At 38.2% G+C, this 27,067-nt stretch overlaps 1 protein-coding gene across 1 annotated transcript in view; it reads right to left on the bottom strand.

Annotated features, from left to right (window-relative positions):
• lcor (ligand dependent nuclear receptor corepressor) overlaps positions 1-26,767 on the bottom strand; it is a 238,291-nt gene extending 211,524 nt beyond the window's left edge. Inside the window, 1 exon segment of the mRNA XM_051922452.1 lies at positions 26,663-26,767. Coding sequence (XP_051778412.1) covers positions 26,663-26,759 — 97 coding nt within the window. The 5' untranslated portion in view covers positions 26,760-26,767.
• Positions 26,768-27,067: the final 300 nt, after the last annotated feature.

The raw sequence follows: 27,067 nt of genomic DNA, 5'->3' as shown, positions 1-27,067 counted from the left end.
GGGAAGACTGCTGACTTGACAGTTGTCCAAAAGACGACCATTGAGACCTTGCACAAGGAGGGCAAGACAAAAAGGTCATTGCTAAAGAGGCTGGCTGTTCACAGAGCTCTGTGTCCAAGCACATTAATAGAGAGGCGAAGGGAAGGACAAGATGTAGTAGAAAAAAGTGTACAAGCAATAGGGATAACCGCACCCTGGAGAGGATTGTGAAACAAAACCCATTCAAAAATGTGGCGGAGATTCACAAAGAGTGGACTGCAGCTGGAGTCAGTGCTTCAAGAACCACCACGCACAGACGTATGCAAGACATGGGTTTCAGCTGTCGCATTCCTTGTGTCAAGCCACTCTTGAACAAGAGACAGCGTCAGAAGCGTCTCGTCTTTGGACTGCTGCTGAGTGGTCCAAAGTTATGTTCTCTGATGAAAGTAAATTTTGCATTTCCTTTGGAAATCAAGGTCCCAGAGTCTGGAGGAAGAGAGGAGAGGCACAGAATCCACGTTGCTTGAGGTCCAGTGTAAAGTTTCCACAGTCAGTGATGGTTTGGTGTGCCATGTCATCTGCTGGTGTTGGTCCATTGTGTTTTCTGAGGTCCAAGGTCAACGCAGCTGTCTACCAGGAAGTTTTAGACCACTTCATGCTTCTTGCTGCTGACGAACTTTATGGAGATGCAGATTTCATTTTCCAACAGGACCTGGCACCTGCACACAGTGCCAAAGCTACCAGTACCTGGTTTAAGGACCATGGTATCCCTGTTCTTGATTGGCCAGCAAACTCGCCTGACCTTAACCCCACAGAAAATCTTTGGGGTATTGTGAAGAGGAAGATGCAATACGCCAGACCCAACAATTCAGAAGAGCTGAAGGCAACTATCAGAGCAACATGGGCTCTCATAACACCTGAGCAGTGCCACAGACTGATCGACTCCATGTCACGCCGCATTGCTGCAGTAATCCAGGCCAAAGGAGCCCCAACTAAATATTGAGTGATGTACATGCTCGTACTTTTCATGTTCATACCTTTCAGTTGGCCAACATTTCTAAAAATCCTTTTTTTGCATTGGTCTTAATTGATATTCTAATTTTCCGAGATACTGAATTTGGGACTTTCATTAGTTGTCAGTTATAATCATCAACATTAAAAGAAATAAACATTTGAAATACATCAGTCTGTGTGTAATGAATGAATCTAATATACAAGTTTCACTTTTTGAATGGAATTACTGAAATAAATCAACTTTGTCATGATATTCTAATTTTATGACCAGCACCTGTATATTTGAAGTAGAGGAAGAATGGCACTAACTAAATTTTATACTTTCAAGGGATTCTAGAGAAAGGTCAAATTCCTACAATAAAAGGTCAAATATTAGCTGAAACTGCTACATGCAAAATGTATGTGAAATTAAAATAGCAGAAATAAACTAATCAGCCAGTATTTCAAATAATTTATCTATTCATAATTGTATAAACTACTGTAGACATAAGAAAGAAATTGTGACATTTAAAAAAAAAAAAATGCCTGAAATAGTAGTCACTTATGCGCAAGATTTTGGTGGCAGTACACCATCATATTTCAAATTTGATTTTGTGTATACTGCAATAAATCTACAAGTCAATCAAGGCTATACTACATCTCATAGCTGTGTGTAAAACAAAGTAGATACACTGTATTGTGAATGAAATAGCTAATCTTTAAGCACAAATATCTGTGACAGTGCTTAAGGATTATTTAGTTGATATACATTAAGACTACTTTGCACTAGGGAAATGTCGTCTTCTTCAAAAAAAAATAAAATATGTTTGAGGAAGTCCTAGAAAAGTTACAGAATGCTAGTGACATGAAGACCCTGAGTCACACTTTTGACTATTGAGAGCAACGGGTTTCCTGATTCAATGCAATGCTTAAATTCTAAGTACTGCTTGGTATAACTTTCAAGCATTGCCACATGCACTTTTACAGTTCAAGTTTTAAGGGTTCATTACCATATCAAGATGCCGTCTACTACACATTCCCCCTTTGTTAGTTTTCTGATTCACACTGCAAACTTTCACATGGGACTGCTCTTCAATCGAAAGTACAGTGATCCCTCGCTATATCGCGCTTCGCCTTTCGTGGCTTCACTCTATCGCGGATTTTATATGTAAGCATATTTAAATATATATCGCAGATTTTTTGCTGGTTCGTGGATTTCTGAGGACAATGGGTCTTTTAATTTCTGGTACATGCTTCCTCAGTTGGTTTGCCCAGTTGATTTCATACAAGGGACGCTATTGGCAGATGGCTGAGAAGCTACCCAACTTACTTTTCTCTCTCTCTCTCTCTTGCGCTGACTTTCTCTGATCCTGACGTAGGGGGATTGTTCGCACACCTAGACGATACGGACGCTCGTCTAAAAATGCTGAAAGATTATCTTCACGTTGCTATCTTCTGTGTGCAGCTGCTTCGTGAAGCGACATGCTGCACGGTGCTTCACATACTTAAAAGCTCAAAGGGCATGTATTGATTTTTGTCTCTCTCTCTCTCTCTCTCTGAGGGGGTGTGAGCTGCCGCCTTCAACAGCTTTGTACCGGCGGTGCTTCGCATACTTAAAAGCCAAACAGCCCTATTGATTTGTTTGGTTTTCTCTCACTTTCTGACATTCAGTGCTCCTGACGCGCACTCCTTTGAAGAGGAAGATATGTTTGCATTCTTTTAATTGTGAGACAGAACTGTCATCTCTGTCTTGTCATGGAGCACAGTTTAAACTTTTGAAAAAGAGACAAATGTTTGTTTGCAGTGTTTGAATAACGTTCCTGTCTCTCTACAACCTCCTGTGTTTCTGCGCAAATCTGTGACCCAAGCATGACAATATAAAAATAACCATATAAACATATGGTTTCTACTTCGCGGATGGCTCTGGAACGCAACCCCCGCGATGGAGGAGGGATTACTGTACACGTGCTGCATCACAATACATTGCTACTTGCCATTTTATAAGGGTAACAAACACCCCATACCATCTCCAAATGAATATCTTGGAAACAAACTGCACCTCACTACCACCTCTCAAACCAATCAAATGTCACTGTAAAGAGCACATTAGAAGGAAGAAAGAAAAAAAAAATCTCTTATCCTGTTTCTAGTCACACCTGGATCAACTTCCCCTTCTCTGAATGAAGAAATGAATGCAATTACAAATAGCAAATAAAATCAATGAGCGGCCTCTGAGGATGGTGATGGCTGAAGCTACTGCTTGGTAAACCAAGCAGGTTTAGAATCACTGGCAGGGGTAGGGAGCAAAGAACAAATCTCATGTGCTTGTAACCCACCGATGGGCATATATGACTCAAAGGTTGCTGAGAAACACTGGTTTAGGTGTATGTGTGTTGTGTTTGATTAGCTCTAGGGAGTCCTATCCAGGGCTGCCAGCAAAGGCATTGCCTCCACCCCTGCAACCCAGCACAGAAAGAAGCTGGTATGAAAATGTATGTATGCACTTAGCTTATTCTAGACCTGCAATGAAAGAAAAACAGCAATAAAAATAAATAAATAAAAACACTAAACATTTCTGGGGCAACTGCTATAGAAGGCAGGACAAGGGTAGATTGTAGCACAAAAAAAATCTAGTGTACAAAATGAATGGTTTCTCTGTGTCTAGAGGTAAACAGAAATTGTTTCAAGGACTGGCATACAGTGCATCCGGAAAGTATTCACAGCGCATCACTTTTTCCACATTTTGTTATGTTACAGCCTTATTCCAAAATGGATTAAATTCATTTTTTTCCTCAGAATTCTACACACAACACCCCATAATGACAACGTGAAAAAAGTTTGAGGTTTTTGCAAATTTATTAAAAATAAAAAAAATTGAGAAAGCACATGTAAATAAGTATTCACAGCCTTTGCCATGAAGCTCGAAATTGAGCTCAGGTGCATCCTGTTTCCCCTAATAATCCTTGAGATGTTTCTGCGGCTTAATTGGAGTCCACCTGTGGTAAATTCAGTTGACTGGGCATGATTTGGAAAGGCACACACCTGTCTATATAAGGTCCCACAGTTGACAGTTCATGTCCGAGCACAAACCAAGCATGAAGTCAAAAGAATTGTCTGTAGACCTCCGAGACAGGATTGTCTCGAGGCACATATCTGGGGAAGGTTACAGAAAAATTTCTGCTGCTTTGAAGGTCCCAATGAGCACAGTGGCCTCCATCATCTGTAAGTGGAAGAAGTTCAAAACCACAAGAAGTTCAAAACCACCAGGACTCTTCCTAGAGCTGGCCGGCCATCTAAACTGAGCGATCGGGGGAGAAGGGCCTTAGTCAGGGAGGTGATCAAGAACCCGATGGTCACTCTGTCAGAGCTCCAGAGGTCCTCTGTGGAGAGAGGAGAACCTTCCAGAAGGACAACCATCTCTGCAGCAATCCACCAATCAGGCCTGTATGGTAGAGTGGCCAGACAGAAGCCACTCCTTAGTAAAAGGCACATTCAGTGTTTTAATTGCTCCTTATTAGCAATAAGATGTAAAAGACAAAGCAGCCAGCAGTTCTCCAGCTAGCTTTTTTCCAATTACATCTGTGTGTGTTCATCATGCACGGTTTGATTTAATAAAACACTTAATAGAAAAATGTGACAGACTGAAAATGATCTGTTTTAGGCTTCAAATCATTTGGATGATATCCTTGGAAAGGAAAAAAATCTACGATATAAAAGCCTTACATTGCACAGACTAACAAGCCATAAAATTAAATAAGGTCTGAGAATGGCAATGATTGGTTTCTAATTAAGCAATTGGGTTGAATGAAAACCTGTAGCCACTGCGGCTCACCAGGACCGACATTGCCTACCCCTGTTTTACATCTTATTGCTAATAAGGAGCAATTAAAACACTGAATGCAGCAGTTTAAGATTGAAATAAGCAATTAAGGTTGGAGAACCTTAACAAGCGAGACCACTAAAATGAAGCATTAAAATGTCACTTAAGCAATATGTGCTTCATCAGCAATAATTGAGTTCTCGTTAAGGAACTGGGTTGGAACAAAAACCTGCACATACTGTGGCACTCCAGGACCGACGTTGCCTACCCCTGGTCTAAACAATGATTTTTAATCATATAAAATCTTTCTTTGAAAAAACTGGAGTGTTGTACTCACTACTCTTCATCAGTTTGCAGCTCCTTTATTACATGAGCAGAATAACAGCCTCTTATTTTGGGTATGTAATTAGGCTTAATAATTATTAATATACCCATTTGTGAATAAGTTTCATTTTATACTGTATTGGGCACTGAAAAATGGTATTGAATTTCAATACTATTCTAAGCAACGAATCAAAGTGTGAATCTTTGGTATTGTGACAACCCTAGTCGGCAGACAGTACCTTAAAAGGTATGGCTATTCAAAAGCTGTAACAAATTCATTCAAAAAAAAAAAACATTTCCATGTGCAGTTTTCACAGCATGACTTTCAAAAAGCACTAAGGGCAGTGTGAAAAATGACTATGGATTTTCATTATTTATATAATTATGTAGAGAAGAAGCAAATATTCTATGTGCGGGAAACACATTTTCTGTGTTGCTGGGGTCTGCAACACACCACTAATACAAGGACTCAATTTCTAATTAATGATAGTCAAACCCAAAGATCCTCACTAAGTCTTGGCCCACTGTCTAATTGAAGAAGACTTGCACTGAAATACTTTTTTTTTTACATAAATGTCAACACACCCACCTTTTTCATTTTACCTAAATATCTACCCATTTAGGTTATACCTGTCCTATTCTTTATGATTTTAGAGCAACAACAAAATGTGACTAAATAATAATCTTAATTTATTCAAAATATTCTTGACATTAAGGCAAACAATTCCTAATGTACAGAACTGTGAAAAAGTATTTGTTCCTTCCCAATTCCCTCTAATATTACACTTGTTTCTGAGCTCCAGAAAAAAAAAAAAAACACACAAATATTGAATATAACAGTCATAAAATGAGCATTCAGAAAAGAGGGAATAGATCAAACATTGAGGAGTTACTAAGCAGCAAATATAATTAGGACATTTTTTGAACATGCTTAAAATGTATACAAATTCTCAATTATTCCGGTCAACAAACATCTGAAACTGATATGGTTTTGCTATGCAATTACTTCTAATTCTTCTGAAGTAAAAAATAATATTGACATCTGTTCTGGAGATATGGAGGTTCAATGGTGTAAAGCTCAATTGAAAATGGCAAATTTTAGTGAGGTTTTCTCAGTTTATCTTTTTCCAGATATTTATACAGAAAATATGTAAGCCAATATTTGAAGTTTGACTACACCAGAAGTACCGTAGATACTCACGTATTAATTGATCTCGCCGATAAGTCAAGTGTATTGTTTAAGCCGAAAATTACGAAATTTGTTATGATCGCGTATAAGTCGAGGGTAAAACTTGACAGCTATCAGAGATAGAGGGCGACAATCAGCTGTTAATGGCGACAAAACTCACTGTCACGTCACAGGCATTCCTCTCTGTGCTTGGAGAAATGCTAGACTCGTTGACTCGGCAACTAATCCTTGCGTGTGTTGCGAAATGTAAACAAAGGCAAGATGGCGGCGAGATGTCACAAGGGAGCGAAGCAAGTGCAGAAAAGAAACCACTCGGCAGACGATGTTTTGCACATTATCGCTGAGTTGGACTCTGATTTTTCAGAATCAGATTTTACTGACAGTGATCAGGAATCGAGCAAGAGAGAGTGAGAAGCTGGCATCAGCTGATCCGACACCAGCCGATGCCGCGCCAGCTGATCGGCTGCCAGCTGAACGCATTCGCGCAGCCGATGCACCTACGGCAAGGTTCGCGTGGGAGGAATACCCAGACATTGATCCGTGGGAGCCGAACTGGCTACCGGACTTCACAAGACAGCATGGCTTGCTGTTGGACACGACAGATCACCCGCTGCTGGACTACTTCAGGCTGCTCTCTCCTGATGCTGCTTTTCAGCTACTGTCAGACGAGACAAACAGGTAGGCAGAGAAATTTTTTGAATCGCGGGCTGCACTTGCATCGCATTGATAACGTGCATTGCCTTGGTTCATTTGATTCCAAATCTGGTTGCACGTGGCAGCTAATGGTATGTTTGTTATCCAAAACCTGCAAAAGCTAATGCTCAAATTCAAGTATTTCACAGATTAAAGAATTATTTAATGAAATTAGAAAAAAAAATAGCTAATTAGCAATAGTATTGCTGGCTTATAATTATTTCAAAGACCATGGGAAACGGCAGATGACCGGTGACTTAACACCGTGAAGCGTTGAGTGTACAATGTCATTACCCAAATTCTATGGACAATTGTGTTGCCCCGCGGATAAGTCGACCCTGTTTTTTTGAATGAATTTTAAGGCATAAATCTACGGTAGCTGCAAAATTTACAAGTATAAAACAAGTGCAAGGTGAAACTCTTAACACAGCAAAGTAGCTTTTACATTCCATAGATACTTCTGTCCATTATATAGATATTTATTTATAAACAGCACGTTTTTTGCCCAACACTACACAATGAACTTCAGTCAATGAAGAATACATCTAAAACCAACATGAAGAACACATTCTGACTTTCTTGCCAATGGTACATGTAATTCTTCATTAACATTGTCATGTATAGACACGTGTTTAAATTGAGCCAACAGAACTAATGAACAAGTGCAACTGAGAACTTTAATAATATGCAAATGGAAAGCATGCCTCTTCAGCTACTGTGTTCACTCCCAACACTTATCTGCATTACAGCAATTCATTTAATAAAATGTGACACTGCAGTCATGGCACGCTGGGCTGGCTACTCTGTGCAGCTCCGGATAGGATGTTCGATATCTCTGGGTCCATGGTTCTCGAGGCTGATCCTCCAATTAGCTGTGCACCACCCAATCTCACTGAGATTGCACAGGCGGTGTACAGCTGAGGGTAGATAAGGCTGCAGGGATCTGTGGTATCCAGGGTGAACTTCTCCAGGCTGGTGGAAAGGCTGTCCTCCTGGCATTGCAAGCAATCTTTGCTTCCATTTGGGAGACAGACATCATCCCAAATGACTGGAAAACAGGACTTATCGTCCCTATCTAGAACGGAAAGGGTGATCGCCTAGATTGCAGCAAATACAGGGTGATAACTATGCTGTTGGTCCCGAGTAAGGTTCTTGCTTGGGTCATCCTCAATAGGATCTGTGATCACTTGCTCACCTACCAGCGACAGGAGAAGTCTGGTTTTACACCTAAGAAGTCCACCATCAACCACATCCTGGCACTGAGGGTTCTCATGGAGCATAAACGAGAAAATCGGCAGAGTTTCTTTGCAGCCTTTGTCGATTTTCGTAAAGCGTTCGACTCAGTTGACTAGGCTGTCCTATGGGACATCCTGAGATTTCATGGGATCCCCTCAAAGTTGCTGGATATCATGGCCTGTCTGTACAATGGTACTGGGGGTACTGTGCAGAGTAGAGGAAGAACCTCTGTGCTTTTCCCAGTTTTTTTCTGGGGCTTGTCAGGGGTGTGTTCTTGCATGAACTGTGTGTTGGGTACGGCTGTGGGGTCCAGTTGCTGTGGGGCATCTGCTGGTGAAAAAACATTCACCGAACTTGACTTTCCGGACTATGCTGTGATCTTCGTGGAGTCACTACAGGCTCTGATCGGGGCTCCCGAGAGACTGAGGAAGAAGTTAGAGTGTCTGGGTTTGCAAGTGTCCTGGATAAAAACCAAGATCCAGGCCTTTAATGACCTCTTGGGCACAGCCATCAGCAGTGTGTGTCTGCAGAGAGAGTGTTGACCTTGTCAAAAGGTTTACTTACCTTGGCAGAGACATTTATGAAGTCAATAGATGGATAATGACAGCATGGGGGGTCATGAGGTCACTGGAAAGGGGTGTGTGGCACTCCTGATATCTATGCAAAATGACAAAGATCCAAGTCTTTAGAGTCCAGGGGCCTCATGTATAACGACGCCGTGCGTAGAACTCACACTATAACATGGCGTAAGCACAAAAGCGGGAATCTGTACGTACGCACGCAAACTTTCACGTTCTTCCACTACATAAATCCCATTCAGCGTGAAAAGTAACGCACGTGCACGCGCCTTCTGTCCCGCCCCAAGTCCTCCCAGAATTACGCCTCTTTGAATATGCAAATCAATATAAATAGCCTTCTGAGAAAAGACAATGGGAAAAGCACAGGGAAAAATATAAGAATTTCAGCAAGTACCAAGTGGAGGCAAAGGAAAAACGTACTATTTGTTGGTTTAAACAGTGGTATAATCAACAAAAGGAAGTTGATTGAGTGACAGAGTGTCGGAGAAACTCGAAAGCTCAAGTTCACAAAGTCGCACAGTACCCGAAATAAAAAAGAAATCACATATCAAAGTCGCAGTGAAAAGGCAAGTCGTAGCCCACCGTCTGAGTGTCATATGAAAGCTTATTTGGGTACAAATAAAAAAATAGGCACACAGTGGGAAAAAAGCACGAAATGTCAACTTTAATCTCGAAATTTCCACTTTAATCATGTAGTTTATTTTGCCATTAAAGTAGAACATCATAAACTTCATCTTAAAATCGTTTAATTTACTAGTTTCTCAAATCCCATTGTAACTAAAGTAGGACGTTAAATGCTTTGTTCTATATTTGATCTTTGTGCTCTGTGTGTGAATCACTACCTGCTTCTTAAACGGGCTATCTTTTTCTCTGACAGGACACATAATCCATTACATTCGTGATATTATAGCTCTCTGAATAATTAAAATACTGAGATGTATACGTGATATCTTTTTCATGATAGGAATGAAAGCATGTTATTAAACATGGGAACACGGTGGCGCAGTGCTTGTTCATATCTCACACAAGAGGCTTGCTGCGCCATGCGCGACCTTCAATGAAATAATTTATCACAGAAGTACTGTCTCTTTCAAATGTACTAACCTCCAATTCCTGTCCTTACTTTTCTTTCTCCAAATACCCAATCGCCACACAATCAGCTATGTAATAGACGTGAAGCCATTTGTAAGCTTAGAACGCCGATTCTTCAAAACTTTTAAGGAACATTGAAATATCTTCGTAGTACATGTTTAATTATTCTATCCGTCTATCTTTCCAGTGTCGCATCAGCGCAAGAATACAACGCAATGCAGGAACAATCCCTGAACTAGCTAGTGCTGCGGCACCGTGTCCTCACATGTTTAATTATTAACAATACAGATTATTTAAATGAAGTTAAAGTTTTATCTGTATAATATAATCAACAAATTTTGCTGCATTTCATCTTAAAAATGAATTCCGTCATCATATGTAAATATGTGCTTTATAAAGTGGCGCAGGTTGTGCAATATTATAACTGTAGTGCAAGTTTACAGTGAGGTAATTGTACTTATAAGTAAACAGTTCTACAAGGAGCACTTGATGGACTGATTGAGTGTGTTTAGAGTTCTTGAGATGGAACTTTTTCTAAACCGCGAAGTCCGTACTGGGAAGTCTCTAAAGCGTTTTGCCGTGGCGGAGGCAGCGTGTGCTTCATGCTGTGTACCGATAATTCTCTTTCCGATCAGCTGCTGCTGTGATTCCCCACTCAGATACAGTGATATAAATACTCCGAGTGGTGCAGTGAGTAATATGGAAAAAGATGATCTGCTGTGGCAACCCTTAACGGGAGCAGCTTAAAGAAGAAGAAGATGCAGTGAGAGTTACAACGCTAAAGCAGATATGGTATTTGGAATACTATGGCTATTCCCTGGACCATTATATTGCTGCAGGTTAATTACAATCAGATGCATTACACTAATAAACAATATGCAGTTAGTTTCAGTGTATTTATAAAGCCGCATCAGGAATGTGGATCTAAGAAAGAAAGCGTGATCACACAGGAACATTAGCACTGCTTGGACGCTGGGTGCCGCCAGTCTGCAAAACCGAGCGGAGAAATTGTGTACGCCAAGGTATGAGGTACCGTGGAAATGTCCATGGATTTTCGCCAAGTTTAGGTTTTATACATTGCAATTTGAGCGTGGAAACGTTCGTATGCAACATTTCTGTACGTACACACCGTTTATACATGAGGCCCCTGGTGTGTCCTGTCTTGCTATATAGTTGCAAGACATGGACACTATCCAGTGACCAGAGACAAAGCCCGGAGTCCTTCGATACGGTGCCTCTTTGAAGAAGCCTTGGATAATGCTAGTTTGACTTTGAGTCAAATGAGCGGTCACTCATTGAGCCCTGAATGAGGCACATTACCTGCATTGTGAGATAACATCAGTTACGGCACTACGGCCATGTGGCGCAATTCCCCGAGGGTGATCCAGCTAGCAGGATCCTCATTGTTGAGAGTTCGAGCGGATGGACCAGGCCAAGGGGACACCCACATAACACCTGGCTGCAGCAGATAGACAGTCATTTCCGGAGGTTGGGACTGGACCGTGTGTCTGTCTGGAGGGTTGCCAACAAGGATCCTGAGCTGTTTCGTCATGTGGTGGGTGCGGGAACGCACTGTACCAGTGCATGCTCCCCAACCAGACCTGACACTGTTATGGTACAGGTAATATAAGCACATGCCACATCATACACTACAGCAGTGGCTATAGGTTTTTGTTCCATCCTAATTTAATATAAAGCAGTTACTGCTTCTGAAACAATTATTGTTTAAACATTTTTGTGCGTCAGTTAACACAGTTAAGATTACCAAGCTTTAACTACTTGGTTTCTCCTTTGCTTCTCATTAACTTACTGTCAGACTAGCTACATAAAACCGGAAATTTCCTAACACAATAGGCCTCAGTTATAATGCTGTTAATCAGATGTATCAGGAGTACTATGTAACTGAGTACTTTTCGGTGTACAAGATATGTTTTTTATTACTAGCTTCTCACTCTTTAACATGCTACATAACACTGCCCACTACTAAAACATTTGTTCCGTAGATCCATTTTTGCTTTTTCTGTTAACCGACTAACAGCCTACTAAAAAGCCCTGCAGTGTCTGTCTATCTCCTCTGTGTTCTGTGTGGAGTGTGTGAGGGTGCTACTTAAAGAGCTGAGCAAGCGTTTCGACTTACCAAGGCCTCACTCCAGGTTTGTATTGTACATAGAGCTTACAGTAGGCACGTATGCAATACCGACAGTTCCCCATTTTTGCCTTGCAAACCTCTGCAAACACTGGTCTGACCTCCAAAGAGACACCCCATTTCTCTGCAATAATACATGTACTTCACCACCAAGGATCTGTCACACCATTCCCACCCCCCACAGTATATGTACTGTAAATATGCATGATCAACAATTCAAATTTGTATACATTTAACAAAAAAAAAAAAAAAAAAAAAAACTATCCCAAAAGTAATTCAAGCATACACTATAAAGCTACTTATTACATATTTCCTCTCCCAATCCTGTGAAGCTCACTTGGACTTAACCATAGTTACACAGGATGTGGAGTCTGAGTCATGCTCAGGGACTGGCAATGGCAAGGAGGTTAAAAATTAAATAAAAACACGCAATTCACTGTTAATCTGAAGTTACATGAAAAAATGCCAACAATGACATAAAACTGCATAACAGTGTCTGTTCAAAATAAACATAGTGAAGTCAACAATATAAAGATAGACATATTTAAATAGCATATGATATTTAATTGATTTTAGGTGGACTGTATAAAATCCAAATGAGACAGTGAGTGTTGCCTTTAAAGTCAGGATATGAAAAGCAATAAAAGCTTTATAAATTAAATTGCCTTCTTTATATGTGCTAATTAAATAAAACCACCCTTATGTGTATATGATGTCTCCAAAGGCTCTCTCTCTTTATTGTAAAATATGTTAAAGATTCATTTAAATTTTTAGCCATAGGTCGCTGAAGAAATCAAAACTGGAGGGTGGACACCAGTGTAAGGATCACTTAACTGTTTGCTTATTGGTTACCACGAAAACCAAATTAAAAAGGAAGAGCACAGCAACAATCTGTCTAGCAACCAAACAGCAATCCAGACACACACATTTTTCACAACATTAATTTATAAAATCTTTATGCGCTGCCTGTATATCATAGCAAAAATATATCAGAATGAAGTACAGCCCCTTAATCGTGCTAATATACTACAGAGAGTGCTGTGCCTATGCTCAATTTACTTCCTTTAAACACATTAACATAAAGGTTAGTATAGTACACAATGCATGATTGCCTGCTGAAACATTTTAGACATTCAAAGTTTATTTCATACAGAACCTTTTATAACCTTTCAGAAAACTATAACAAAACATACAAAGGCAGAATAGTTGAAAATATTTACAAACATTTAGAAAAAGCATGATGGTAAAAAAAAAGAGTAAGTCAAGTGCTAATAAAAAGAACAGAGTCAAATTTAAGTCTGTAAAACTGTCATCAACAATAACACAGTACATAAACTATCCAAAGTTAGTGCTGCTTTAGAGACAGTCAATAAATCATTTATAGCACACAGATTTAAAAAAAAAAAAAAAAAAAAAAAACAGCAACTTTAAGCATTTCGACTGAAATAAAATGTTCTATTAGTTAGTATTGCTTTTACAAGTATTTTTGAAGAGAACATAAAATCACTTCTATTTCACAATAGAATTCCTAGAGCCTATGAAAAAACTTGCAGATTACATGTGTTTACTGTACATAGATTGTTGTAGACATGGAACACACATGAAATGCAATGTTCCAAATAACGATATAGTATTTATAAAAGGTGTGATTTTGCTTGACTTCTCACTCTATACAACTCTAAGCAACTGACACGCAGGTAAACAGACTTGTGCTGAAAAAATTATGCGGCGGTGGGGGATGTGATAGCAGGCTGCTTACTGACACATTTACAGGACAAAAGATGCTGACGGAGAGGTGCGAAGCGATTTAAGTTGGGACAGATCTACGAGTTTTTTTGTAGGCTCTGGTAATTCTAGTGCTAACAGGCTGCTTCCTTTTGACTTTCAACAAATATTTCGACACTTTAATTTATAGCCCAGTTGTCTAGAACAGCGGTTCTCAAACTGTGGTCCCCAGGGGTCCGCGAGACGACCGTAGGGGGTCCGCAGAAAGGGTGAAAATTGCTTACAATATAATAACTTCTTCGCTAAACGCCATTTTATCCAATCGGATAATGCAAATAATAATCAACTCGCCCCTCACTACAGTTTATATTCTATACTCTATATATAGTATATATATGTCTATTACGAACTATTCTATGATGACGTCATTATAGACGCAGCCTGTAATCGTGCACAGTTTATGATTAATTATTAAGTTATACAGTGGTAATTCTTGCTTATTAAATTGTTTTTCGCACGCCCAGCTAACGTATGGATAAATATTTGAAGCGTAAGCGGATATCTGAAGAAGAGCACGGGGGTAATGGAAATAGTGGCGATGAACTGAGACATGATGCCAAAAGAGAGTCCGCACCGCGTAAGGCAAAATTACATAAATATGATACTGAATATTTACAATTCTGATTTATACTGTACAAAGACAACAGTGATCAGCCACAATGTGTCATTTGTTTAAACGTGTTATCGAACGAAAGTTTGAAACCTGCTAAACTGAAGCGCCATCTTGTAACAAAGCATAATGAACTAAAAGACAAACCTGTTGATTTCTTCAAAAGTCGAGCAGAAGTGTATGCAAATCAGCAGAAAATTATTAGCACTGCGACAACAGTGAATGAAAAAGCTCTTAAGGCTTCGTATATTATGGCAATGCGAATAGCTAAGAGCAAAAAAGCACACACGGTTGCGGAGAGTTTGATTATGCCAGCGGCTTTAGAAATATGCGAGATAATGTTAGGAAAAGAAAGCAGCCGAAAATTACTGTCTATACCAGTATCAAACGATACCATCAGAAGGCGAATTTGCGACATGTCCAATGACATCCAATTACAATTGGTTGAGCGCCTACAAAGCAGTACATTTGCCATACAGTTGGACGAAAGTACCGATATTGCAGGCCAAGCGCATTTACTAGTCTACGTTAGATATTGCTTTGACAATGATGTGGTCGAGGACTTTCTGTTCTGCAAACCTGTGCCACTTAGAACGACAGGTGAAGATATATTTGCAATGCTAAATGATTTCTTCATTGCTAACAAGCTTGAGTGGTCCAGCTGTATTGGAATTTGTACGGACGGAGCTGCAGCAATGACAGGTCATAAAAGTGGGGTTGTTGCACGCGTACGAACTGTTTCTCCGAATATTGTTTCCACACATTGCATGATTCATCGCGAAGCTCTTGCTAGTAAGAATTTAAACAAATCCTTCGGTAAAGTGCTAAATACATGCATTAAACTAGTTAATTGGATAAAGTGCAGACCATTGAATGAACGACTGTTTGCTGCACTGTGCGAAGAAAGCGGCTCAGATCATCGACATCTGCTGCTACACACAGAGGTTCGCTGGTTGTTATGCGGAAAGGTACTTCAACGCGTCTTCGAGCTTCGCAGTGAACTGGCATCATTTTTAATGGATAAAAACTCAGAGCTGGTGAAGTTTGTTTCAGATAATGTATGGCTTGCAAAATTGGCTTACCTGGCCGATATCTTTTGTCAACTTAATGCACTTAACACATCACTGCAAGGCAGAGATTCAAGCGTGTTGAAAACAACAGACAAGATAACTGCCTTCAAGAAAAAGTTGAGAATATGGAACAAAATATGGAACAATAGTACAAAATAAAAGTTGTGATATGTTTGAACTGTTAACTGAATTTCTGAATGAAAACAATATGGCCATTGATAACTTGGCAACAGATATCTTTGTCCATTTGTCGGCGATGGAAGAATACTTTGACAGGTACTTTCCAACAGATAACATTGCCGATTATGACTGGATCAGAAATCCATTCAGTTGTCAGCTTACCGACTTGACCGGGAAGGAAGAAGAACAGTTGGCTGAATTGTCTAGTGACAGAAGTCTCAAACTTAAATTTCAAAAACAAACATTGACCGCGTTTTGGTGCAACGTTAGGAACGAATATACGCTTTTAGCTGAGAGAGCATTGACTGTGCTGGTCCCATTTGCAACTACCTACCAGTGCGAAGCATCGTTCTCAGCATTAGCTGTGATAAAATCTAAGTTTAGATCACGTCTCCAGGTGGAAGATGACATTCGAGTGTGTCTATCAAAAATCTCACCAAGGATAGACCTTCTCTGCCGACAAAAGCAAGCCCACTCATCTCATTAGTTTCTATGAGTATTAGAGTCTAATGTAATTGTATTTGTAATAGGCTACATTTGAACGTATTAAATAATTAAAACGTTTACCACTGGTAGGTAGCCGTAAAATTAATAGTCTTACTCTTTATTATTAAATGAACAATGTTGTATTGTAGTTATGCAGTATGAGTATTAAGCATTAAATATTGTAGTTGTTTTGCATTTTTTGTTTTTGCTAAGCAGGCTTTAGTCCTGTGACTGTCGTATGACACTGTATCATTGACTGTCAATAGTTAGTGTTGTTATGATATGACTACAAAGAATGATTTATTTTATAAAGTCGACTTAGGATTAAAGAAGTTTACACTTTATGCCTGTGGCTATGCTATTATAATTTGGGTTGACAAATCAGGCCACATCAGGGGTCCGCGAATATTGTATGGCTTGTAAAGGGGTCCCAGGGCTGAAAAAGTTTGAGAACCACTGGTCTAGAACATAGATACATATTTCCTTAACATAGGAAATCATGAATTCCTAAAATAGGTACAAGTGTGAAAATGGTCTCCACCCTACAATCATCTAAAACAAGATATCTTTGTATAAAGATATCTTTGTATACCATTTTTAAAATAATGAAATACCTGAAGTGTGCGTTTCAATAATGCACTACTCCAGACAAACTGACTGTCGGTTAATCTATAATGTACTAGGGCATCTAACACTATGAAGTAGGACATGGTGAAATACTGAAAATTTACAGCAAAAGCTCTCTCCTACTGCATGCATTCTGAAGCTGTCCCCTAAATCACAGAGTCCTGTCATCATATATCCTGTCACATAAACCTGCCTCATTTCAGCCTTTGCTCTTTATTCAAAATAAAAGAAGGCAGACATGAGAAAACGCAAGTGCTTATGCTGTATATGAGTGAAGATGAGCTAGTATCTAAATATGATGCTTACTGTGCTGTGGCTAAACATAACACAAACAGCTTGTTGTGTCATGGGATATGAAGAGTAAAGGGGTGTAGTGGGGGGAAAAGAAAAAAACTGACAAACACACCGATGACCGAAGAGATTTCCCAGAAACAGTCTTTAATGTGAATTTCCCATTGGGATTAATAAAGTATCTATCTATCTATCTAATACAAGCATCTGTGAATAACACTCAATAAGCAAAAGATGGATCAACATAACTAAAGCTAGTTCATTTTGAAATTTCAGGAGAGACACAAAACAAAAAAATAGTTTTCTGATAGTAAATCGAACAAGTTTACCTTCACTTTAACTGAACGAAATTAAAACCAGGATATATTTCAATAACAAATATTATTTGTACTATAATTTTGTTGAATATTTATCAGCTGTGAGGTGTGAAGATTTAGTTTTCATTTCATAAACATTTAATCTGTTAACACTAGAAACATGCAAACATCTTTTACTTTGTACCGACTCATAGTTGGGCTTCAGCAACATGTCAGTTGATCAATTTCTTTTTCTTCGGTTTTATTCTTGAATGTGTCTCTTACACCTTTTGCGAAAGTGTTTCTTACTGCACTGTACTGATTCAACATTCACCATAATTTAACCAACATAGGTATCGCCACATCACATTCCGCACATATTAGTGGGGGCTCCTTGTTTTAATACAATGCAATGGCATCTACTTTGAATAACACTACTACAAAATAATCAAATATTGCTTCTTAAATGTTATTAAATAACCCTTTCATGTGTTATGAATCTCCACGTAGACGCCGCTCAACAAAACGGCCAAATTTATTCCCATATTGGACCTATAAAATATTAATTAAATCTTGAATTAGTCTAAATTAAAAGATACAGTGGGAAAACTCATGTCTTTCTGTAATTCTACAAGTTACACATATCTTCAGTGGCTCTAATGTAGCAGTCACATTAATCAGTCTCAAAAATGTGTTCTCCTCAGACAAAAAGGAACGTTTTAAAATTAGGATCTAGTGCTGATGCTTGTTGACAGCAGCTTTGAATGAATGCAACATAAAAGAAAAAGTACAAGTCATCATGACTGACAACTCCGCTAATATGATCTGTGAGGAGCAGCTTATGGAAATACTTCACGCTGGCTGCTTTGTGCACATGCTCACTTTGGTATCACAGGCTGCTCTGAAATTCCAAGAACTGCCCACTTGCTTGGCCAGGTGAGGCATATTGCAAACTTTTTCCATCGTAGTAGTACAGCTAGCCAAGGGCTTAAACAGGAGCAATGTTTGTGTGTTGGCAAGTCCAATAAACTTGTGATTGATGTGGTCATGCGATGGAGTGGCACACTGGAAATGCTAGAAAGGTTTCTGGAATAAGGGCCAGCTATCTCAGCAGCTCTGTATACTGCATATGCAGCGAGGTTTGCTTGCGGTGTGACTAGCATGCAGCGCACTTGTCTGCAACACATCTGCCACATGTGGACTGTCTCCAGTGCAGATTGCTTAGGCTCCAATCATTTGGATGTCGACTGAGATTACGTTTGTGTGTGACGTCGGGATAAATGATTTCAGACATTTATTGGGTTACAACAATACTTAACTTCTGTGCTACACAGCTTACATATTACTTTGCTTTTATCCAGTTGTTCTTTACCAATGCACAATTTGAATCCGTAGGAAGACCATACACCTGATCAAAGCGTCAAAGGCGCGGATTTCAGTGGAGAACGACACACTATTTTATTCATTTCTACTTGCAACCGAACCCATCTCATTCTCTATGAGGTAGTAAATTGGTATTTCCATACAAAGCCTTAACAAGTGCATTAGCAACATCTACTGGATCGGATGCCAAAAAATGAAGATAAGCAAAAATCTAAATATAGTAATTGAGCAGAACAGAGATTCACAAGATCAATCTTGATGTCCATTGTTTTCAAGAAAACATTTTAGGATTGAAAAGGTTGAGAAAGCACAGTAACATTAGCAAGCCATATATTATACACAAAACATTAATCAGTAATCATGTGCTGTAGACTCCTAACATGTATACTGGAAGTTGTGAAATGCTTCCCTCTATTAGCACAAAAACTGCAGTGTGAACATGGTTTTTCAGGCCTAAACATCATCTTTAATAAAATGGTGGCCCTCATAAAAGGTCCAAGCATGACAAAATTTAATGTACCCGTATATGCAGATCACCATCTCTGGTGAACTAAAGGTTAATGACACGGTAAAGAACACATTGCACCCCAGAATAACCCTGAAAGTCAAGCTGATGATGGTTTTGACAGAAAGACTAAGGTAGGGTCTGAATTAGGTCTAAAAACAAACTGAGAATAAAAAGTTCTTAATATATAATAAGAATATTAAGTTCTTTTTTTGATAAAATACAGTATATCTGAGTACATTTTAAAAAGACCACACATCATTATATTATAATAGCCTATTTTCCAAAATATTTTTTCCAAGATGCCAATTGCATTTATATTATGGTAGAGGAGTTCAATGCGCCCATGCACAACAAAACTTAAACAATGATATAAAACAGTTGCAGGTAACCCTCAACTTCATATATAAAGCTGGTATACCAGATAGTGTACCTGGACTACCAGGTTTGCAAAGCTGGTAACCCTGCAGACTACCATATGCATTTACAATTTGTCCACCCCTGAAACAGCACTGTTTTCATTTTCACAAATTACAACTCTGAAATGGGGAATGTGAAGCTTTAATAGTTTTGCAGATTTAAAAAATCTTTCAGCATTTCATTTAATACACATTTAGATATCAGGTGCCATGACAACTAAACATTGTTTAAAAGGTAGCGTTTTTTAACTTGGTTTGTTAAAAATTACCATGAATTAAATCAATATTAATTCAAATGTATTAAATTATAGCAGTTTTCATTTGAGGTCATATTTACTCACCCCTACAATACTTAAAAAGGCATCAATTTATAATTCCGAGACTAAACATTTACATCAACTTGTGGAGTGTCTGTTACTGGATTTAGTAGTTTAGCACTCCCTCAAAACACTAATCAGTCAGAGTACACACCTGAAAATGAAATGGAAGGAATACAAACAAAAAACAGGCTTCTGTCAGCACATAAGGCAGTTACAAAATGAGGAAATTAATTTATGGAGATTGCTAATTCATAACCGTATGTGCCTTTGTACAAAGAGGTAGAGGACTAAAACTACTGTTTAGCTTGTAACTGTAATATTTGCTCCAATGAAGAACTTTTTCCGAGATAATAAATGTGTTCAAATGATTTGACCAAAACAGAAAATGTTAAACATGAAATCAAAGCAGGAGTATAGTATTGCACTACAAGAACATGCATCTGGGTACATTTTTTGCCATCCATGGAAATCTAGACGCACTGTATTTTTTTGATCCTTGCATAACAAAATGCATTGTTATTACATTACCATCAACGGCACACTGCTCCACAGATTCCAATATAAAACACTATTATATACAGTATTTATGTCAAATGTTCGGGGTCAATTTTCATACTATCTTCGGGAAAAGAAAGGGCTTGGTAGGAAACACGCAGTTTGTACACACTGTAATAATCAAGTACCTTTGCAACATTATAAACTGCGACCATTTCTAACAATCGAATATTAGCTTTTGCCTTTAAGACTTTTCTTTAGAAATATATTCAAATGGTGAAACATACGATCCGACTGCCCTAATCTGAAATCCCTTAGAGGGCCAAAGGCCTTGTTTGGAGAATTCAACGCACACGTTTTCTTTCAAATGATTCTATGAATTATTTTGTGTCTTAATGTATATCTGATTAGTAGTTGTCAACCCAGAAATAGCAGCCTAAATTCTAACAGTTACAGATTCCTACAAATCACAAACATATTTTTAATGGAATTTTGCGTTAACAATATATACTCCAAACTGTTAATGAAAGTCGTGTTGTCTCTGCAGTAAATGTACAATTATATGCTAATAATTTACAGAATTTGTAAATAAATTTCGGCTAAGACCAATTTTTCTCCTCTATTTAACAATAAACTACAAGCTCCCAAGCATATATTCATTTTTTCAAATGAAGTTGTTCAATAATATATAATATTACTGAGCAAGATCCTAGGGCAAATCTCCAATTCAGCTAACTAAAACAGAAAATGTTTTAATGATTCTTTGTAAGTGCATAGATTATTATCTAAAGAGATCTAGTGCCATTGTCCTTCTTCATTCCCATCATACACTGCAAGCTTGCAATACCAAATCAACATTTACTGTTTTGCGTTTTTTGCAGCATGTCATTTTCACAGAAAGAAAACAGAGAACACCAAATTTGAGTGAGTTAAAGTAATTAGTAACTTCCAGTTTCCTGTTAGTAGACATTTATTCAAATCCATTTTATGATGAGGCAGATCTAATTTTAAAGTTTTATGCCAATAGAGCACCATGATTTGAAGAAATTTTAAATGAACTTGGAACAAATCAAATCACCTTTGAATCACTGTAACTGAATACTGCTACATGTGCAGAACCACAGCTATCTGCGACACAAAAAAAAAAAAAGAAAAAAAAAAAAAAACTAAAATGCTCATGCACAATAAATTCTCACCCCACCAATCATCAGCCTAGTATGGATGCTTTACGCAATAAATGGGCAGAGCAACCAACTATCATCGTTGATTTTTTGAAATGATGGAAACTTTTCAGACTTTGTACATACTGAATCACATTTTTATCTGTGGCGATTAAATTTTACTTTAGCACTGTACATCAGATTTCCTAAACCAATATAATTTCAAGTAACAGACGTTTTAAGAAATATGTAATTTTTGTATGAGAAACCAGGGCCTCCCTATCATCCATTTAAAAGGCACGACTCCTATGACTGTAACAGATATGCACAGTTTAATTACAAATGCCACATCCAGTTTATGCAATTAAAAAAAAAAAAAAAAACTCCCCCCAAAAATGACACATTCACATGAACACAGGCAACAAATTTAAAAAGTAAAGACCAAGTAGGACATACCTCAAATAAAAATGAAAAACCGAAGCAAATGTTAAGCAGAATGTAGAAGCAAGAATAAAAACTTTTACAAACACACAGCAAAGAAGATTACAAAGATGATGTCAAGAAATTTCACAAAATGCTCAAAAAAAAAAAAAAAAAAAAAAAAATGACAATGCATCCACTACAACCTGTGTGTTTTAAATCTCACCATGAGCTTACTGTGCATCAATGCTGACAGAAAGTACATCAAAGCCATGCATCAGACGTGACCTCAAACCACTATTGTGATGCAAACACAGGGAGTAGTACTAAAAACCTAAATAAAGCACTTGACTAGAAGCAGCAAAGTTAAACACCTTATAATGCCATGGTTCCATTTATTGAAATTGACTGAAAGTAAACATGGTGGTTTATAATGAATGGCAACTCCCATTTATGAAATTCTGAAACGAAACATTAAATTTTAATGTGGGGATTGTAGGATATGCCATGTTAGGCAAAAACAATTTCACTATAGCACAGGACTCTCAACCAAAAAAGTTTCAACATCAGTCTCTCTATTATAAAAAAAATAGGCTTGGAAGGGGACTATACGTGATTTTCTCGTCACCCACGAGACATGGCAGTGAGACAAAAGGACAGCTGCTGTACATGCTTTTAAATGATCAACACACAGAGCAACAAGCAGAACGTGCAGCTCAGAGGTAGCAGCAGCAAGCCAGCAGCTGATCTGACCGTAGCCTCTTAGTATGCATTCAGCTCCCCACCCCGCAAATCAGGTAAATATTTGAGAAGGCCAGTATTTAGTGCAGGAAGTACTCAAAATAAAAATGTATATTAAAGGTATAAGGAATATTAAACTCACAAAATTTTTAATAAGACCAGACAAAAAAAATTTTACATACTGTCACAAAGTAAGACTGATGCAGTTTTAGAATTTTGTGACCAAGATACTGCAAAAATAATTAAGCACAAATGGTGACCGTGGCTATTTGCTATCTCTGCAAAAGTCAAAAGCAAATTTGTAAATGTATAATTTGCAAATACAAAATAAGTCTTTTTCAAGTCACACACGACTAGGGGGGGGAATCAAACACAAACAAACTGCCTGGCCATATCAATCCATTACCTGAAAAAGCGCAAGTGATCTGCAGTTTTATTTAACAAAATTCCAAATACTTGTGTACTGATACTATACACCATACACATTTAGTAAGCACATCCCTAGTTAATTTCTCAAGATATACAAATACACCTATAACAGAAAAAATGCAAAGAAAATCTAAATAGTGAAGTGAACATGGAAATGTCCATTGAACATGGGTAGAGATAAAATGCAGATTCACTGTGTACAGTGGTAAAGATAAACATATGATGGTAACAAATATTGTTCATCAGTGAACCATTTGGCAAAAATCTTCAAAATGAATTTACAAAGCTTAATAAAAAAATGTATGAGTTACATTACCAACACAGACTTCAAGTTAAATTTGTTCACTCACAAATATGAATAATAAATGAATACAAATATATAAAAAAATGTTCCAATGTTATGGAACTGTCATAATAGGAAATATCAGTTTTATATTTTATTGTATTGATCATCCTGAAACAACCAACAAGGTTAAATATTTTAAGACACTGGGTTTCAAATATGATTAACAGACACACTCCTTTTCCTAGCAATGTTAACTGCCAATGACAACTATCCAATAAATGTTTATCAAATGAAATGTCACAAAAATGACTATTCTTAAAATGTAAATTACGTTAGTCTGAGTTAAGCAGTTTACCAAAATTGAACTCATAAGTTCATAATGTTGGCAAGATACCACCTTCAATGAAGACTGCACGATTGCACACGTACACATACTGGTTTGTTGCAGATGCAGAAACAACTGCTGTGCTGTCTTTTTATGCACTAAAAACAAAACACAAAGGTCGTAACAAGCTAAATAACGTAAATTGAGTGAAAACAAGACAAAACCACTTTCAGGTCAAGGATGAAATTAATGGAATATTCTGAAGTCTGCAACCCTTTAGAATATGCATACTTACGATTGCTTTATACTGACTTAACTTTAAATATTTGTACATGCAAATATTTACTTTTTATCTCACACACACTGCTAATAATAAAAACAGCCTTTACATATGCTGTCTGACAAACAAGGAAACTCCCAAAATGAATTATTAGCCAGAAGAGGTATCTATTTAAAGGCTATATATCCCTGTAGCAGTTTTAGACAAACTTTCAAACACCAACAGCTTTCAAGTGTTATATATCGTGCCAATTATTAATGAGGATATAGCTGAACAACAGATACCTTTGAACCTTTTATGCTTGTTTCAACATGAACCCTGCACCTTTGCCAGGGTGGGGATAAAGAAGTAACATTTACTTTGGAGAGTTTTTGAGTACATAAAATATTTCTGGAAAAAAGATTTTAAATTTCCAGGGAGTGACAGAGTATTTAATCAAACTAACACAAAACAATCTGAAAAACTAGTCAAGATTTTCATTACATAAATTTTAATTTTAGCACAATAAATAAAATAACTACCAATAAATGAAAATAATTAACCATTTCACTCAAATTGTCACATTCATGTAAAACAATTTAGAAAGAATGAATAACTACATTTGCAGATTCTGAAAAAGGGGTGTTACATTAAGACTGAAACAGTCAATTAGGATGAGAAACTAGTCATATACAAACTGCAATGAAAAACAAACAATAAAGAAGAAATTCTGAATATATTTCAAAGGCAAGTGGAGTACATAGATTAGAAAATATGATAAGTAGGTACTAAATTATGCATTGTTGAAATTTAGACATTAATGAAATACATACAGAATATTTGGATATGTACTGTACAGCATTGTGATGAATACAGACGAAACAAGGCCATGACAGGCATTAAAGATGATATGGACACAGGGTCCAGTGAATTATTTGAAAACAACGAGATTTCGCCCCCTTCCAATGGATGCCCAAGGTAAAGTAAATGATAAGAATCTCGGTGGCAACTAACCACCCTGGTTAAACGTTGTGAAATGCTGCAATGAATTTTCTGAGAAAACTCCTAAATGCCAACTTAGCACCTAAATTTGCAGACCACATTAGCCATTTGAGAAACTGAAATCATACAAAAAGTATATTAATCTGTTTTAAACTCCAACTGGAAGAAAACTGTTGTAAACTCAAGACCATAACTGAGTCGGTAATCCAACCACTCCTATCAACTGTGAATGACCAACAGCAGGTCCAACTGCTAACCTGCTGCTTTCCAGCAGTTGTCAAACTAATGGGATTTAAACATGCAACTAGAAAACCACATGCTAGAAAACCAAGTACACTATGCTGTCCACCGAAAAAATGCCAATGACATTGATATCCTAGAAGGGCACGGTGTATTTTATTCTGCAGCAGGTTAACTCAATGTACCCCCCACCCACCCCCCACAATAAAATGTATTATCTTAAACGTCTAACACTTAAGACTATTCAAAAACAGACGTTTTTAAATACTGTAAGCAATTTTTGGTGGCTACACTAACGTAAAATGTATGAAACTGAAAAAAAAAATGGTGGAAAGAGGTTACGGCCAAAGAAAAATTAAGGACAAACAAAAGAGTAAGATAAACTGATACTGCAATCATAGACAAGCTTTGATTAATGTGTACTCATTTGAAAGCCTGTAGTTTCAAAAGGCGTTATTGGGGAGTTTACCTATAGCTAGACATTCGCTGTCGTTTCAAAAGGAAATTACAAAGGAATTCACCACAAGGCACCCACCAACCATATTTGAATAAATCATAAAAATTGGATCAATGTATCTTAATGCACACGCTTCCAACAGAAAGAGCCTCAAAAGGTTGCTTTGTCAATTCTGCTACTGAGAGTATGGCAAATAAAAAAGCCACTACAATCATTTTGCAATTAAAACCGATTTTCAATCGGCATCTTTTGGCTTCCCGATTGCAGCACTGCGCGCTACAAGAGAGTAGGGCACAGCGGGAGCGCGCCACCCCGACCCTGACATTTCACGTGCACGTGAGCGAGAGCTTTTTAACCCCCTCCTCCCCCTTCCCCCGCGAAGAGATCACGGGGTGCAAAAGCAGGTAAGACATGATTGGTTAAGCCAGAGTTCCCGCCGTGCGCGCAACACACCCTCCGAACGACAAATAAACAGTAAAAAGGAAACCAATATAAAACTTACTCTGGAGCAAAAACGTCAATAAAGTCAAACATGGCATAATCGCCATATTCAAAAACAGTGCGAGTAAATTCATCTAAGAATTTAACACCGGCCAAATGGACGTATATCTACAAATTAGCGGTTATGTGTTAGAAGGTGCGGAGGGAGTACAACTACTGTCAGAAAAGCAAAGCAGACAAAAAAAAACCGCTCGGTGCTGCTCCTGACGGCTGTTCGAAGAATTTTTTCGACACAACAAAAATACAAAATAACACGTAAACCTCACATGGTACAAAGATTTCAGATGCCCAAACCGGTTCCGCATGAAATGGTATATTAGCTTACCTACACAGTGAATTAGTTTATGCCGCCATGAGTCAAGTTCCTGCCGAAAACCGCGCCTCTCGATTGTGCATTGTTGGCTTTTGCACAGACTCGCCATTTTCTACCGGGCCCCTCCCTCGTGCGCGCACGTCTTCCTCGTGGCGTCGTAGCGTCACCACACCTGCGTGCGGGGGCGGGGCAAAATACAAACGCCTCACTGACACTGTCGCTTTCATTTAGCGGGTGCGGCGGTTCCGCTTTAGGCTTTGTTTGGCATAATAGTTAAGTAAGAGCCAGTCTTTGGCGAGTGTCTCGTGCGCGGAGACACCCACAATCCGTCCAGAGAGTTGACTGCATATATTTTGCGAAATTTTAGGATTTAAACATTAGACATAGTCTAGGGACATTTGCTGTCCCGAGAAGATG

The sequence above is a fragment of the Erpetoichthys calabaricus genome, chromosome 2 (assembly GCF_900747795.2).
Source record: "Erpetoichthys calabaricus chromosome 2, fErpCal1.3, whole genome shotgun sequence".
Classification (NCBI taxonomy): Eukaryota; Metazoa; Chordata; class Cladistia; order Polypteriformes; family Polypteridae; genus Erpetoichthys; species Erpetoichthys calabaricus.
This window is presented reverse-complemented; position numbering and strand designations above follow the sequence as displayed.